Below are 15850 nucleotides of genomic sequence, written 5' to 3'. Positions count from 1 at the left end.
CCTTGTCTACTCCCGAACACTCCAGGACATGATCCACAAAAGAGCTTCAAGGGCTGTCTTCTGCTGGCAGGTGCCAGAGGAAGACTGACTAAAATTACCTCTTGGGAACTAAGCCTAGATATTTTGAAACCCTTCTTAGAAATTAGGGGGGCTCTTCCGAAGATTCTCGAGAATGAGCAGCCATAGCAAAGGCCTGATGAGGCTGGTTGTAATTACCGGCGAACCTTCATACTCGAATTGTAAATATTGTGGGTTTACTCTCCAACACACCAGTGTGGCATGTTTTGTTTACGTGACAAACCTTACTAGTTGGCTGTGTAGGGTGGTGGTGGGTTTACACGATCTAACCCAAAAAAACCTCTATTAGGGACAAGAACACTTTGTAGTTTTAATAAAGCCTCCCACAATGGTGCATTGTCTTTAAAATACACGGGGGATTGGCTGAAACTCTCTCCAGTGTCTTTTCCAAACTTGCTAAATGCTCTCCTTCCCTTGCCAAAAGCAGCATTCTCATAAATTACGAGGCAAAGTTCTACATGGTTTCCCAAGTTGAGCTGGCTGTGGCTCTCAAGATCCTGTTCAGGAAGAGTCTTCCCTCTGGATAGACAGTTTGACAAGGAACTCAAAGAATATCAATTGGTGTCTGCCGGGGCTATTCATAAGGCAATATAATACCGCTTACCTGGATAAGTTTCTTCAAATTCTGCTCAACAAGTTATAGCTGTCAGAGAACATCTCAGCATCCCTTTTCATAATTTACAGGATCTATCTACCGAATCGGTGAGCTATCTACAGAATGCCATGGGTCATCCGGGCAGTGTCTGGCTTGATTGTGTGAAACAGGGTTTGGTGGCAGAGACATCTCTGTTTCAACAAATATAATGAGCGTGCTGTCTGGGTTCCATTTCAAAGGTGATGATGGCCTTTTCAGTGTGGAGACTGGCACTGGTTAAGATGGTCCAAGCTAAATTTGCCAATGAGAAAGAACAGCTTTCTTTTCATGGAAAGGGCAAGCCAGAGCAATCGGGTTGCTCTATTCAGTAGGGGATCTGCAACACCTTTCCTCATTTTCCATCACGTGCAGCTTCACAGGGGCAAGTGTTCAGTGACTCGTGGACACAAAACGGCAACCACCTCTGCCTTCACCTGTCACTGCCCCCTTCTGAAGCGTCACTCAAGAATAATGCGCAGCAGCCCCTCTCCAACCCTCCCCATTCTCAACTGTCCTTGGTTGACCACCCAGGAGGAGTTAGCTCTGCCGGTGTGAAATAGATAAACATTAGAGGTAGACTCCCATCACTGTTGCATTCGACTTCTCCCATCCACCCTCTACCCAGGACCGGTGTCGTCTCATCCTCCTGTGGTCAACAAACTTCTTCTCTTGCACACGGCCATCCCTGGTTTTTCAACACATTGTCGGCCCCCTCGCATGATGTGTGACTTGAGCAGCATATTTTGAGAGGCGTAAACTATCCGAGTGTCAAGGTTCTTGGTTGTGGCATGTAGACTCGCCATGGGCCCAATATACGAACCCTACTGGAAGGCATTCAGCTCCTGCCCGCGTAAATGGGCTGTGCATAGAAAATGGCTGGTTCCATGAGCCCTACATTTTTTACTGGATTCAGAAGGGTTTCGTGGAACCCCATGTCAATACTCATCTTGCTGCCGTGCCAGTTTTTCGATGAGGGATAAAAGAGTTGCTTTGGTGAGCATTTACTTATTTCATCATCTTATGCAAGAGGTTCTGCTCAGAAGACCCCTGATAAAGTCACCACGCTGCCCATTGGACCTATCCATGATGTTAGACTCACTTTGTCATCCCCCTTCTGAATTGGTGGCTTTTTCTGTATTGAAACGTGTCACCTCGAAGATGGCTTGACTTAAAGCTTTCGTGACTGCAGCAATTCATATTCTTGGGTCTTTCAGTAAAGTCACGTAGATAGTTTCAAAGAAAATTATCCAAAAAAACAGAAAACTGCGACTTTTCGATCGCAACGCAAGCGGTCGTCTTCAGGAAAAGGGGGGTTAGCTTCCAAGGGAAACTGTTTATGACCTTTGGTTGCAGTAGCTCTCTCGCTACATTTCTTCCTGCCTCAGCAGTCCGCCTGCTGTATTGTTTCACCTGAAGATAATTGCTCGTGTTGCGATGGAACCGTCGTGACCTATTAGTTATTTTTTTTTATCTACGTGACTTTACCGAAAGAACCAAAGAGTATGAATTCCTGCAGTCACGAAAGCTGCAAATCAAGATTGAACCACCTCTACGGGGAGGATTTCTACACAACTCAGACATGACTTCAAACGAGAAGATGGATGCAAAATTTAGCAGTCTTTGGAAGGACGTTGATCAACTAGGTATAGTGTTGACTGTTGTGTTGGCCGACTCTCTGAGTTGTATTACATTTCTAAGTTTGCTAAGTTTGATCTTTATTTTTTTATTTCTATATCACCTTGTTCCCTCTGTAAATTTCACCCCCACCCTCTCGCCCATTCCGGCAGCCCCTCCCCTCCCTCCCCCCCTCCCCTCGGATTGGCCAAGGTGTGCTAGCTCTGCGATCTTACACTTGCTTGCAAATTCCATCCCTAGCCCCGCCCACTTACCACCTTGGGTTGTACCCACCACAAACCTATATCACCTTTGGTTGCAGTAGCTCTCTCGCTACAGTTCTTCTTGCCTCAGCAGTCGGCCTGCTGTATTGTTTCACCTGAAGACGATTGCTTGTGTTGCGATCGAAACGTCGTGATCTATTAGTTATTTTTCTATCTACGTGACTTTACCGAAAGAACCAAAGAGTGCGTTTATAAGGGTTTGAATTGGGCGTAGCCCAAATGTCAGCAGCCAATTATAATGTAAGTGTTTGGCAGCGAGCCCGGTGGTGGTTCGTTTTCCACCTTTCAAGGGGCTGCCAGGTGAAAATCAGCATGTTGAGAGATTAGCATGTTAATGGAGGATCGCGGAGCCGCAGCCAAGGGGTCGGGGCGAGAAGTGACTGGAGAAAGCGCAAGTTTGAAATGGGCGTAAAGCACAACTAACATCGGAAGGTGGTAGAATGGGAACATCATAGCCAATTATGACTTAAACTGATTGTACCCATCTTCTCAGTTGAAATTGTGTCCGTGTCGACAGTGAGGGAAAAAAGTATTTGATCCCCTGCTGATTTTGTATGTTTGCCCACTGATAAAGAAATGATCAGTCTATAATTTTAATGGTAGGTTTATTTGAACAGTGAGAGCCCGAATAACAACAAAAAAATCCAGAATAACGCATGTCAAAAATGTTATAAATTGATTTGCATTTTAATGAGGGAAATAAGTATTTGACCCCCTCTCAATCAGGAAGATTTCTGGCTCCCAGGTGTCTTTTTTACAGGTAACGAGCTGAGATTAGGAGCACACTCTTAAAGGGAGTGCTCCTAATCTCAGCTTGTTACCTGTATAAAAGACACCTGTCCACAGAAGCAATCAATCAGATTCCAAACTCTCCACCATGGCCAAGACCAAAGAGCTCTCCAAGGATGTCAGGGACAAGATTGTAGACCTACACATGGCTGAAATGGGCTACAAGACCATTGCCAAGCAGCTTGATGAGAAGGTGACAACAGTTGGTGCGATTATTCGCAAATGGAAGAAACACAAAAGAACTGTCAATCTCCCTCGGCCTGGGGCTCCATGCAAGATCTCACCTCGTGGAGTTGCAATGATCATGAGAACGGTGAGGAATCAGCCCAGAACTACACGGGAGGATCTTGTCAATGATCTCAAGGCAGTTGGAACCATAGTCACCAAGAAAACAATTGGTAACACTACGCCGTGAAGGACTACATACCTCTTCCACAAGGACGGACGTAGAGTGGATGCCTGGATGGCATCTGTCTTAAAATTTTCCATGAAAACATTGGCTACAACTGGAGATAAGGGAGAATGCATTGGGTATCCTTCAGCTTGTTTGTAGAATCTTCCATTCCAGGTGAAGTAAGTGTTGGTGAGGCAGCGTCTTACCAGGGCCGGTACATCAGCATTCAGTCCTTGTTGGACCAAATCTTCAATGATTGCAATGGTGTCAAGCACAGGAACGTTGGTAAACAAAGAGACCACATCGAAACTAACGAGCAAATCACCTGGAGATAGTGAGATGTCCTTAATTAACGATACCAAGTGAGCTAAGTTGAGTACAGCTGAGGTGGTCTTACAAGTGAATGTTTGTAAGTTCTCAGAAATCGGGGCAGTTTGTAGGTGAGTGAGTCAATGGTGGAGACGATAGGATGAAGGGGTGTCCCTTCTTCATGGATTTTTGGTAAGCCATACAATCTGGGTGGTCTAGCAGCAGAGGGTTTTAAGGAAAACCGCTTGATTTGTTCAATCAAAGATGTCGAATCAGTGATGATATTGTTGGTTTTCATAACGAGGCGGTTGGTGGGATCTCTTTTAATTTTGGTATAGCTACCATCATTAAGTAGGGCATGAATTTTGTTATTGTATGTGTTTTTTTTCATGATAACTGTGAAATTGTCCTTGTCGGCTGAGAGGATAACGATGTCATCTCTCTTTTTTGATTGAGAAAGCTCAAAGCGCTCATCTTTACTGATGGTGCTAATAGGTGTCTTAGCGTTTTTGAGGATTGCAGCGATTTCTGATCTTGCCACGTCTGCAGTAATATGTCCCAAACCCTTAAGGGCTATGTCGACTGGGCAATGATATCATCAACTGGGATGTGTTTAGGGGTGACTGCGAAATTAAATCCTTTGGCTAGCACCGATTTTAGGCTGTCGGAAATTGGGCTGTTACTCTGATAACAATCTTGTCACCGTCTAAATATTTGATGTGTGGATCTGGCTTCTTCTTGGAAAGGAGGTTGAACTTGGAAATCAGGTTACCTTTGCATTTAGCTGACATTGAGGCGGCTGAAGAGGCTGTGATGTGATATTATAATGTCGCATTCTTTACCAAGGTGGTGTTTGCTAATCCTCTTAATGAGAATACTGTCTTCCCGTGTTAATATCCAAGGCTATCGGGTATTATTTGAAAATGTCTTAACGAGATTGTAGCATGAAATACATTTTGGCCTTCATGGAAAAACCTGCAAGGTTAAGGTGACTTCCAAATACAACATTTATTCTTAGAACAAAGAATGCATTTTGGTTGGTTATAAATCAGGGAGGCTCTGCCATCTTTCAACGTGCTTTGTACGAGGGCAGTTTTTGCCTCCTTAAATCTGGAACTCACTGATTTGGTTACAGACATCCGTAAAGCGTGCTGTCGGGGTTCTCCTACGTTTATTAAACAGTCTGACTGAACACAGGGCCATCTGCTGAGGCCAGATTTTGTAAAAGCTATGTTTTACTTGGTTATTCTGGATTAAGCGGTGCGAAAGAAGTTCTACATACATACATACTCGTCTCTGGAGAGCCTGCTATCTCCCCTAAATATACTCACCCAGATGCCACAAGGTTCCTCCTCAGAGCCTTGGGTCTGGGTGCATTTGATGTGCTGTTTTTGTCTTGAGCTTAATGAGGATTCTTTTCTTGCATTATGGCCGATGTTTTTCATTCGGCAATTGGTGTTCCTATTGTCATGTGTTTGTTGTTCATACCACTGGTTGTAGCTCTTAGTTGCTACATGCTTTGGACGTTTCTTAACTGTGTGTTCATGCATGGGAACTGTGGTCACGGGCTATCAGTCATTAGTGCCATCACGTTCGGTCACAGGAGCCCTTGGTCTGTCATGGCGGCCTCCGTTGCACTTGAAAAGTTAAGGTGTGGGCAGTGTCGAGGTGGTGACAGCACAGGGCGGTGGGATTCTGGAACATTCTCTCCCTAATTACTTTTGGTGAGTTCATAAAGTTGCGTATTTTTTTTACTTTGGCAGTTGTGATCTGAATGTGAGAGAGTAGCAGTTGTATGGTGTTATTTGAGAGGGTTACAATATATGGTGTAGCGATAGCCCGAACACATTTTTTTTTAATATTTGAGCTGATAGGCATAACATTAGTAGAGCTCTCACAAGATTAAAAACTATTCCCTCTTATCAACAGTAAAAATTGTTCGGATGGAGTGTGTGTGTTTGTTTAGCTCCTTTAAATGACATTCCAGTGATGCCTGTAATCTTAATTTATGTTTTGATTTAAAGCTTTCATGACTGCAGGGATTCATATTCTTGGTTCTTTCGGTAAAGTCACGTAGAAGGGAAACAATAAAATAATACAAAATATATATTTTAAAAATAATAATAAAATGCTTGATTTTATTGTTTCCCTTAATTTATGTTGGTATGGGATAAAAAAAAAAATTGCAATGCTAACACTACATCCATTGCTATATCAAGCTTCAGCTCTATATCAGGAGCATAACTGTTGAATGCAGGGAACTGTCTCTTAAGCAATGCTAGCAGCTTTACAACTTTCAGATTTTGCAGAGTCGACAGTGGTCATTAATTGCCCAAGCAAAGATTATGTGTTCCTCATTATGCGTAGCTGACAACTCATCCATTCATCAGTTTAACTCGTAGGCTTTTGCGACCAATATAATCCATAATGGAGGTTTTTGGCTTAGATCGCGTAAATATATAAATGTGAAGTTAAAACTTCTCCACAAATCTGGCTGTCGCCTGATGAAGTTAATTGTAATTACTGGCGAAACGTCGTACTCAGATTGTAAATGTTGTTGCTTGGTTCTCCAACACACCGGTGTGCTGTACTAGTGACGAATTGGCACGTTCTGTTTACTTGACAACCCTTGCTAGTTGGCTGTGGCGGGTTTTAGCGACACATATTTACGCGATCTAACCCAAAAATCTCGATTATGGATCATCCGTTCATATTTATGTATTTTTGTCCCCTTTTTACAAAATGTATATAGTACTGCATTACTTATAGCTTGTGCTATAAATATAACCATTCTCTGAGCAACCATTGTGCTCATAGTAATGGGCGGCTTTATTGTCTGCTACGATGTCTGGAAAAGCGCCATCTACGGAGACACTTTCTTTCATAAAAAAAAATCTGCAAAAATGTACGGATAAATGGCATACTGCAGACACTCCCTGGCAGAGAGTAGTAACCACATTGTGAAATTTCGGTGTGGCTGCTGTAATGCCTGCATCAGACCTCTACACCATGAAGTTATTTCTCATTAACAGGTTCTATCGGTCACAAACAATGACTGCCTTGTTAGGCAACCCTTTGCAATATACAAAAGAATTTGAGCATAAGGGTGGTTGGCTTGCCTCCAAGCCCAAAACTTTGGGCTGTCTTCTGCAAACGATGCACTGAATTCAGATTTTTAGGCAGTGTTCTTTTTATCTTATAGTTCAAGTCAACAGCAGTGACATTTTAAGTGTTCATATCAATTGCATTCATACATTACATACAATGCATGAGTGCGTATGTGTAGCTGTAAATTCACAATTTGCCAGTCTGACCAATGAAATCATGCAGATTTTTCAATGTAGTTTATTGCTCTCAATTGTGAATTAATTCCACCCTTGTTATATTGCTAACAATAATATCGAAAATGTCATCTTGATAATTTTTCGGTTGCAGTGTTGTGGCACTATGATGAGCCAGGCTGGCTTTCAAATTAATAATCATTTACACAAGTAATTGCATGCGCAATTTTACAATTTATTTGAGTTTCTTACTACATTCCTGGATTGGGGATATGGTTCTATTCGATTATGAAATAATACAAATTTTCTATTACTTTACTAAAGAATCTCCCATAGCTGAGAGCGAATACTAAGCTATGTATTCATATCATAGGAATTGCCACACAGGTTGCTTGTATTGTTTGGTATCACCCATGGTCTTTAAATTGAACAGTCCAGAGAAATTGCTGCATGTCAGCTGAGCCAAGCTAAGCTCTGCATAAGTATGCAGGTTTAGTTAAGGTTGCGATTATTTTACATTTGATAGACACCAGTCCAATATAAAAAAAATAATACCATCTGTCTGTACCTGCTGCTTGCTTTGCTTAGACAAGTTTATGTAATTTGCACTTGATTTTAGAAGCCACTTTAATGTTTAAGGATTTATACATTTCATTTCAAAAGTAAACTATAAGCCACCACTGTAATTAAACCCTTCGAAGTGAAGTGTGCTTTCTTTTGTTGGCTATGATGAAATGAAGTTCAATGACCAATTTCATGCAACGGAGTTTTTATTGGAATCATTGGTAACTCAGTTGGGACCATCCTTTATCCAAAAAGTGATACCTATTTATTCCTAGTGGGCAGCTTCAGGGATTTGGTCATTTATGCAGGGATTTATCTAGTGAAACCAAATGCTACAAAGTGGATGTTTGCAAGAATAGGCCGTTGTATGACATTTTACATTGAAAGATGAATTAGTAATGACTTTCCCATCCTTTCACATACAAAACAGATCATGCATGCATGTGGACGCCCAATAGATTAAATGAAAGACGTTAAATAGGCCCGAGGTTTTGAACTACGGTTCATCGAAGTTTGTCTCCGTAATGTTATTTTCATTTAGACCTCTGAGAAACCCATGCCTCCCGCATTTTTTTTATTTAATGCATGCCACTAAGAAACAGTTATTGTTGCTTCAACAGGCTCTTTCATCAGTACAATTTGTCACGTGGTGAAAGATTCACGTGATTGAGTGGCCCACGGTGGACATTAATAACTTGTCAACAAGGCATTCCGCTCCCCCCCCCCCCCCCAAATCCTCGAATGTAAAATGTTTCATCACTTGTACCTTCATGAAAAATGTATTCATATAATGCTTTTGCTTTAAGCAATTTTCGAAAAACAATCTATACCCTCACTGCTACCACAATCACCATCAATTTAATCATCATGGTCAAGATCAGCCTTCATATTCTCGCTACTGCCAAATGTAAGCCTCACCCACCAATTGCATTATCGCCTCTATTAAAGAACACAGTATATTTGTACATTAATGCATGCATTACAATCTTTTATTTTGGATGGTTCATATGTAATTATGCATGATCTTATTTTATAAAAATGGCATGACTCTTTTAACTCTTAAAACATTTAATTTGTTATATTCATTCTGCCAAATTATTGAATAGTCATATTGCTTTCTTTATTGAGTATACATGTCCATGTCCTGCAAAAGAAAACGGCTTGTATATATTCCAGTCAACTTATTTCGCTGTAATTTGTAAATGTGAAATTCCCCATAACAAATATCATGGCTTATTTTGGTGACACTTTGTACAAAGCATAGTAACACCCTTTTCAGATGTATTTCATCTGCATTTAGTTTGCGTTAATGTGAATAGACTCCTTGATGTTACCTCAATTTATTTTTTATCTGTTGTCATTTAAATTACAGTGGGCTGCTTATTTGAGTACAATTTCCATGCAGGGGTGACCAAGTATTATTTTGCAAAAACATCAGTGCATTATTGTGATAAACACCATTTGGCCAAGAATGAGGGCTCGAAGTTTTTATTCCCACAAAAGGCATTTTATTTCACACAAGTCTATCATCAACGAGAGAGAGTCCTGCATTCTGCGTTGACTGTTACACAACAAGCATTAGTCAAATCTCTTCGGTTGGATCAGCAACAGAGCCGAGTGACTTATCGAGAGGTTGCGAGTTCAAATCCTGGTTAGGAGTTGACTAAGCTTGTCCATCCCTCCATGGTCGTCCTTGCTCCTTCCATAGGGAATGTGGAATTTCCACAATTTGGCTCGGCTGTAAACGGGAGATGAGTACCGCCTCGATGCGCATTCGAGCAGGAAATCACTTTTGACTTTGTAAAAGCAGTGATTTGAGTATTTATGTTCACAAGAAAGTGACTTTCATCCCGCGAGCCTGATGTGTGTTATATCGGCTCGTTTGGCTGTTGTCCCGACAGTTGTTACTTCACCTGAAGAAGGCTACTTGTGTTGTGGCCGAAACGTCGTGAGAATTTTATTTTATTATGTTTTATTTGTATTCTTTTATTTCCATTCTACGTGACTTTGTCGCAAAGAACCAAGAAGATTAAGGAATCTAGTTTGAGAACTGCCCAGTTGCATCTTGCACCTTGTACCTGCAACCATCTTGTTGTGGTAAACCTATTTTTTTAAATTCATCTGAATCTTTACTATCTAGTAGCAGCCTGCCTTACATTTGTTTGTCGTTTTTATTTAAAAACGGTTGATAATTATCTCTGCTCAGGTGTGATGGCATGTTTATTCATGAACCATCGCACACTTTTCAGCGCCTTTGGAGATGGGCCATGCAGGTGTCTTATCTTCATGTCAGATGGTTGTTGAGATTATAGTCGATGGCATGTGGGTTAAAAAAGGTATAATTATTAAATGCTCCATAAGAAAACTGAGAAGGGTGCATTCTAATGAAAAAATGTGTTAATGCCTTTCGTGTATACTTATGCCCCGTTAAAAATGCAAACTTTCATATAGAGGCATGCTAAAACTCAGTGGAACTCTAACGTGAAATTGTGATATATGGTCATTATTGCAGATAATAGCATGCACGGAGCCAGAAACTCTTATGCATGCCTTAAACTTTATGGGGCATTCTTCATTCTAAAAAGGAGGCACACTAACAACGGCAATGCCAGTGCTGTACTATGTGTCTCTTGGTCCTGCCGGTTAAGTTACCCATTCAGACATGCTTTAGCAAATCGCTTCCACTATTAAGTGATATGATGTCCATTCACTGTTTGGTTTGAGTGTATTTTTCCAAACTTTTCGTGGCAAAAATAAACAAATGGCCGAAGGGTGGTGTGAGTTATTTAAGTATTCATTTATGTCTGCATGTGCTTTCCACTAATCGAATGCAGGTGACAACACAATGGTTATTTAGAACAACAACAAAAAGATCCTGGTCAGCAAAGATTGACATTGATACTAATTGATACCGTCATTCTCTCATGACAGCTGGAGAAGGTTTATGACCCCAAGAACGCAGAGGATGACATGCAGGAGATGGAGGAAGAGAGAGTGCGCATGAGGGAGCACGTCATGAATGAGGTACGCAGGGCTCTCCACACCCCACAAAGACAACTGCATTGCTTAGAAATGTTTTGCAGGTGGCCGAGTGTCAAATAAAGTTGGAGTAAAACAATCTACTCAAAATATCCATTCATGAACCCTGAACGAGCGGTTCCCAGAATGGGACCGATTCTATCTATGTGACACCCACTGTTGGCTTCCCATAATCACTCTGGTGTACTCATTTGAATGACCGCAGAGGAATAATAGGCCTATATTGTCACTCTCAACCTTCCAATTGGCAGTCATGTGCCACAGCGGAACCTGTCTGGGTTGCTCTTGCCGCATTTGCACTTCCAATGAGAAGTGTGCTGGCTTTGTTGTTGACCAAGCCTGGACCCATGAACCCACATGCATTCTCATTGCGGTCCTTCTGGGCTCATTGACACCCAGGGGCATGGTTTTCTTATACTGCCACACACTATTACCCAGGCAGACTGATGATCAGAGCACTGTGCCACTACCACTTCATGTCTATATTAATTCCAACATATAATCCAGCCGACCTGTTATGCAACCATGTTAAAGTTTCCAGACAAATGGTACGAAATGCCCCTTTGTGTCTGGCTGTTTGCCACAGCTTTGTGTTTGTGGCGTCTACTCATAGAGAGAATACTTAAATTACATGCGATTGTGCTTTGTTTTTGAACCAGCATTTCCTACATTGGGAACCAGTTTGTATGTCATCTTACTCACTTTGATTATGGGCACGACCATACACATGTTGCATAAGCCTCTTATTAAACTACGAAAGCGTTGGCTGGGTTTTATTGATTAATTGTGCTGTTCACTTGCAGTTTATTTTGTAGATGGATGCATCTGTAGTTCTCGCCAAATAATGCAAGCCAAAACTACAAAGCATGCTTCTAAGATTTGTAACATTAACAGCTTAAAACTATAAATATCTGAGTGTAATAAGTTATTTATTTTTACTACAATCTCAATGGCCTGATTTAGATTCCAGACCAAAATGCATAATATATCTGCCAATTATTATCTATGCCAATTATTAAACTGAACCTGGAATGGGCCTCTCTTCACTTGACGAAGCCTACAATGCCTCCTCCTGCTATGGAGTGATCACCAGCAGCAGCACTGACGAGACAAAAGCAATTGGCCGTGTTGCTGGTCACATTGCCCTGTCATGTGCCATGTCGACCGTTAGAGGTGCATACAAACAATACTAATTCGAGCAATCAATTTGATGTCCGGGCAGCTTCATATTAACATCGGTTTTATAAGTTAAAACATTTATAGTACGGTTTTATCCAGTTTTATCCTGATTGTGCTATCAGCATCACATCAGGAGACGAAGTATCCTTTCAGAAATTCTAGGTTTTAAGTATCCTTTCAGAACTTTAGCAGAGCAATGCAACCCTTGGTGTTAGAGAAGGGCCCATGGAAGTTGATATTACAGAACTACCTTTAAGATCCCTTCAAGTGACCTCTGATTAACAGAGTAATAGGCAGCACTTTCCCACTCACACTGCTTATGAAAGTAAAGTTCATTGCATGACAGCCAACATTCTCAGAGCTGGAATTTTACAAATTAAGTGCAGAACCAAGTTTAATGTGAAGGGGTTTTTTTCGTGCAGTCATTGGTGACCGGGTTGAGACCATCAATTCAGCGCTCTGACCTCTGGGCCACCCGGCCACATCTGCATTGGTTTCATATTTAAAGTAAAACTTTTAAGACCAGAGAAGAAATCAAAATGATGACAGGAAAATACTTCCATACATAAACTTGTTCAGTCCTGCATTGGATAAATTATGGTTGTGTGTATAAGAACGCACACATGTGTACACAGTGAGTCACAGTTGCAAACATATGATGACCACCTATTGGTAATTTTATCAACTGTGCGTGACTGAACTACACTGTGCTGCTTAAGTGGAGAATTTCTGTAGGTGCTTTGGGCAGAGCTGACTTGTTTATTTACACGTTGAGAAACGTCGTCCATCATCATCTTGCCGATCCTGGCAGTTGGAAATTTTAGATGGGAACATTTTTGCACGAATTTATTTCCCCCGTTAAAAAAAAAACTTTTTAGCACGATTTACATTCCAAAATGTACGCTCTTAGTGAAAAATCACAATTGCTTTACTTTTTTTATTGAAACGCATTGTTTTGAAGTGGTTTTCAATCGCGCTCCTTTTAACAACAAAATGACAGGTTGCGTGCATGCAGTCCAAGCAGTGTAAAGAGCCAAATGTTGTCCATTATAGAAATGGTTTATGAAAACCATATGTCCCACATAGCAATGAAATGACAGCCCCTGGAGTATACAGAAGGACCTTTTCAGCTACCCCCCCTACCTCTCTCTAATGCGTATGAGCTTTTGTAGTTGCGAATTGAATGTGCGGATGTATGGTTTTGGAAATGTCATTTTCCATATTTGAGTGCCTTTGTTGCTTCAGTAAGTAATGGGTAACTGCCCTGGCCAGAATGTAGCTGTTCTAATTGAGGTTATGTTTTTTTTTACATACAGACATGATTGATATTTGTGTGTTAAATATTATATTGAACTCACATTTTAGGCTTATTTTTGCAGTGCTTGCTTCATGTAAGAAAAAAATATTAGAAGATAAGCTATTTCATGAAAGAACTGTTACGACAAGGGTAAATTAAAAGTGTTCCCATATATGTGTTGCTTTATATTTCGATGTAGCCACTTATAACGTCAAATTTATACTTTTACCGTGTCAAGGCAATGCTTGTTTTTTATAGTCTGAATTCTCAACATTATCGCTGAACTTACATAATTGTGTCCGTGCCGCATGTGATCACTTGTAAAATAGTATGATAGCCTTACAGTCAAATCGAAAAGTGACTTTGTATTAAAAAATAAAAATAGTACATTGCTCAGGAAATTATTTTAATCACCACTGACACGCACTGGATGTTGAAAAACATGTAAAAAGCTTACATTTACTACATTTGGTCCTTGATAAAGTATAATGAAGAAACATTCATTTTATAATTACATCAATAGTGACACCTCTTGCCAGCTCTTGACTTAGTTTTATTTCAAAAGGCACTTAAAATAACGCTTAGGAATTACTTCATATCTTCATCAGGCCTAAAGTCTCTCGTACCGTTGCTGTAACAATTCTAATTATTCGGGCTGTGGTAAGGTAGTGACAATTAAGCTATATGCCTCAAACGATTTGACGCTCACAGGAATTCACTCTGCAGTGGGTGTGCAAATGCCACGGCTAGCATACAGATTCAGAATATGTATTTATACTGGAGGAAACCGATAAGCTATAAAACTCTTCACAGATGTGTTACAATGTGTAGGACTGACGGAAAACTCGAGGCCCATTAAAACATTCGTTGAGCAACATCACTGAACAACTGGACGAGAAAGCTTCATTGCTGTGTTGTTACGCGGCAAAGGTTTGCCCAGAAGACGGTAAGCCTGGGTTGTCGTGCCTTGCCGGGTGCCGTGAAATCAGCTCAGTCTCTGGACGCTGTGGCCAACATTGCTCCGTGTGCTGCCCCCTGAAAGTTGCCCTCATCTCCCCTCATCTCTTCTCATTTCCCCTCTTCAACATTGCTCCCTGTGGTGCCCCATCATCTCCCCCCTCATCTCCCCTCATCTCCCCTCATCTCCAACATTGCTCCCTGTGGTGCCCCATCATCTCCCCTCATCTCCCCTCATCTCCAACATTGCTCCCTGTGGTGCCCCCTGAAAGCTCCCCTCACCTCCCCTCATCTCTTCTCATTTCCCCTCTTCAACATTGCTCCCTGTGGTGCCCTATCATCTCCCCTCATCTCCCCTCATCTCCCCTCATCTCCCCTCATCTCCCCTCATCTCCAACATTGCTCCGTGTGCTGCCCCCTGAAAGTTGCCCTCATCTCCCCTCATCTCTTCTCATTTCCCCTCTTCAACATTGCTCCCTGTGGTGCCCCATCATCTCCCCTCATCTCCCCTCATCTCCCCTCATCTCCCCTCATCTCCAACATTGCTCCCTGTGGTGCCCCCTGAAAGCTCCCCTCACCTCCCCTCATCTCCAACATTGCTCCATGTGGTTCCCCATCATCTCCCCTCATCTCCCCTCATCTCCAACATCGCTCCCTGTGGTGCCCCCTGAAAGCTCCCCTCACCTCCCCTCATCTCCACCTAAACGGCAGGAAACGTCAATTTGCACGCCTGACCTTGAACGGAAACGTGGACACCACCCGACTTCGGCCTCTCAGTGCAATGCAGGCAAAAAAACATCGCCTTTGTTTCTGTTCACATTGCTGCTGCATTTCTATTATATTTATTCTGAATGTGCTTTTATTCGGGTCTCTGTTGCACTCAATGCAGCATCTCAATAGGATGTTTTATTTTATTTTATAATGATAGCGGGTAGTTTATTTTTTCCCAAAGGACATGTAGGGTTTAAATGCCAGTTAATGAGTGAAACAAGACAAATTAAATTGCATGCTGAGCTCAAAAGCGCCACAGTCTGGAGGGGATGTCAAAGTCGAGCAAGTTTTAACTAGTGGTGTAAGTGGAATGACATTTCCTACCTATGACAGTCGATGATATTGAAAATAGTCGTCATTCAAGAATAGTCTCATTTGGTTCTAAATAAACAAAGCTCATACATCATAGAGCTGGTTTAATAGATTATTCTGTTTGTTTTGTTTTACAAGTTGATAAAAACATTTATTAACTCGTATTTTTCTGATTACTTTTCACCACACTCGACAATGGAATCAGCTGTTAACTAAAGAGTGTTAAATGTGGACGTCGTCACTTCATTGTTTGACCATGTGCTTTTGTAAACAATTGCGCACGGACAGATTTCACATTCACCTCATAGTGCGTTCACAATGTATTGTTGCAGCAAAGTCGCCGTGCAA

General features: G+C 41.5%; 1 protein-coding gene across 2 annotated transcripts in view; it reads left to right on the top strand.

The window, feature by feature from the left end:
• Positions 1 to 15850, top strand: part of LOC116939882 (nucleobindin-2) — a 111381-nt gene that overhangs the window by 50649 nt on the left and 44882 nt on the right. For both annotated transcript variants that reach the window (XM_032948861.2, XM_032948860.2), the window contains exon 9: positions 10879 to 10971. In XM_032948861.2, coding sequence (XP_032804752.1) covers positions 10879 to 10971 — 93 coding nt within the window. The remainder of the gene's footprint in view (positions 1 to 10878; positions 10972 to 15850) is intronic.

This window comes from Petromyzon marinus, chromosome 7 (assembly GCF_048934315.1).
Source record: "Petromyzon marinus isolate PM22_M1 ecotype Great Lakes invasive population chromosome 7, UKy_Petmar_22M1.pri1.0, whole genome shotgun sequence".
NCBI lineage: Eukaryota > Metazoa > Chordata > Hyperoartia > Petromyzontiformes > Petromyzontidae > Petromyzon > Petromyzon marinus.
Note: the sequence above shows the minus strand (reverse complement) of the source record. Positions and strands in the feature narration are given on the sequence as shown.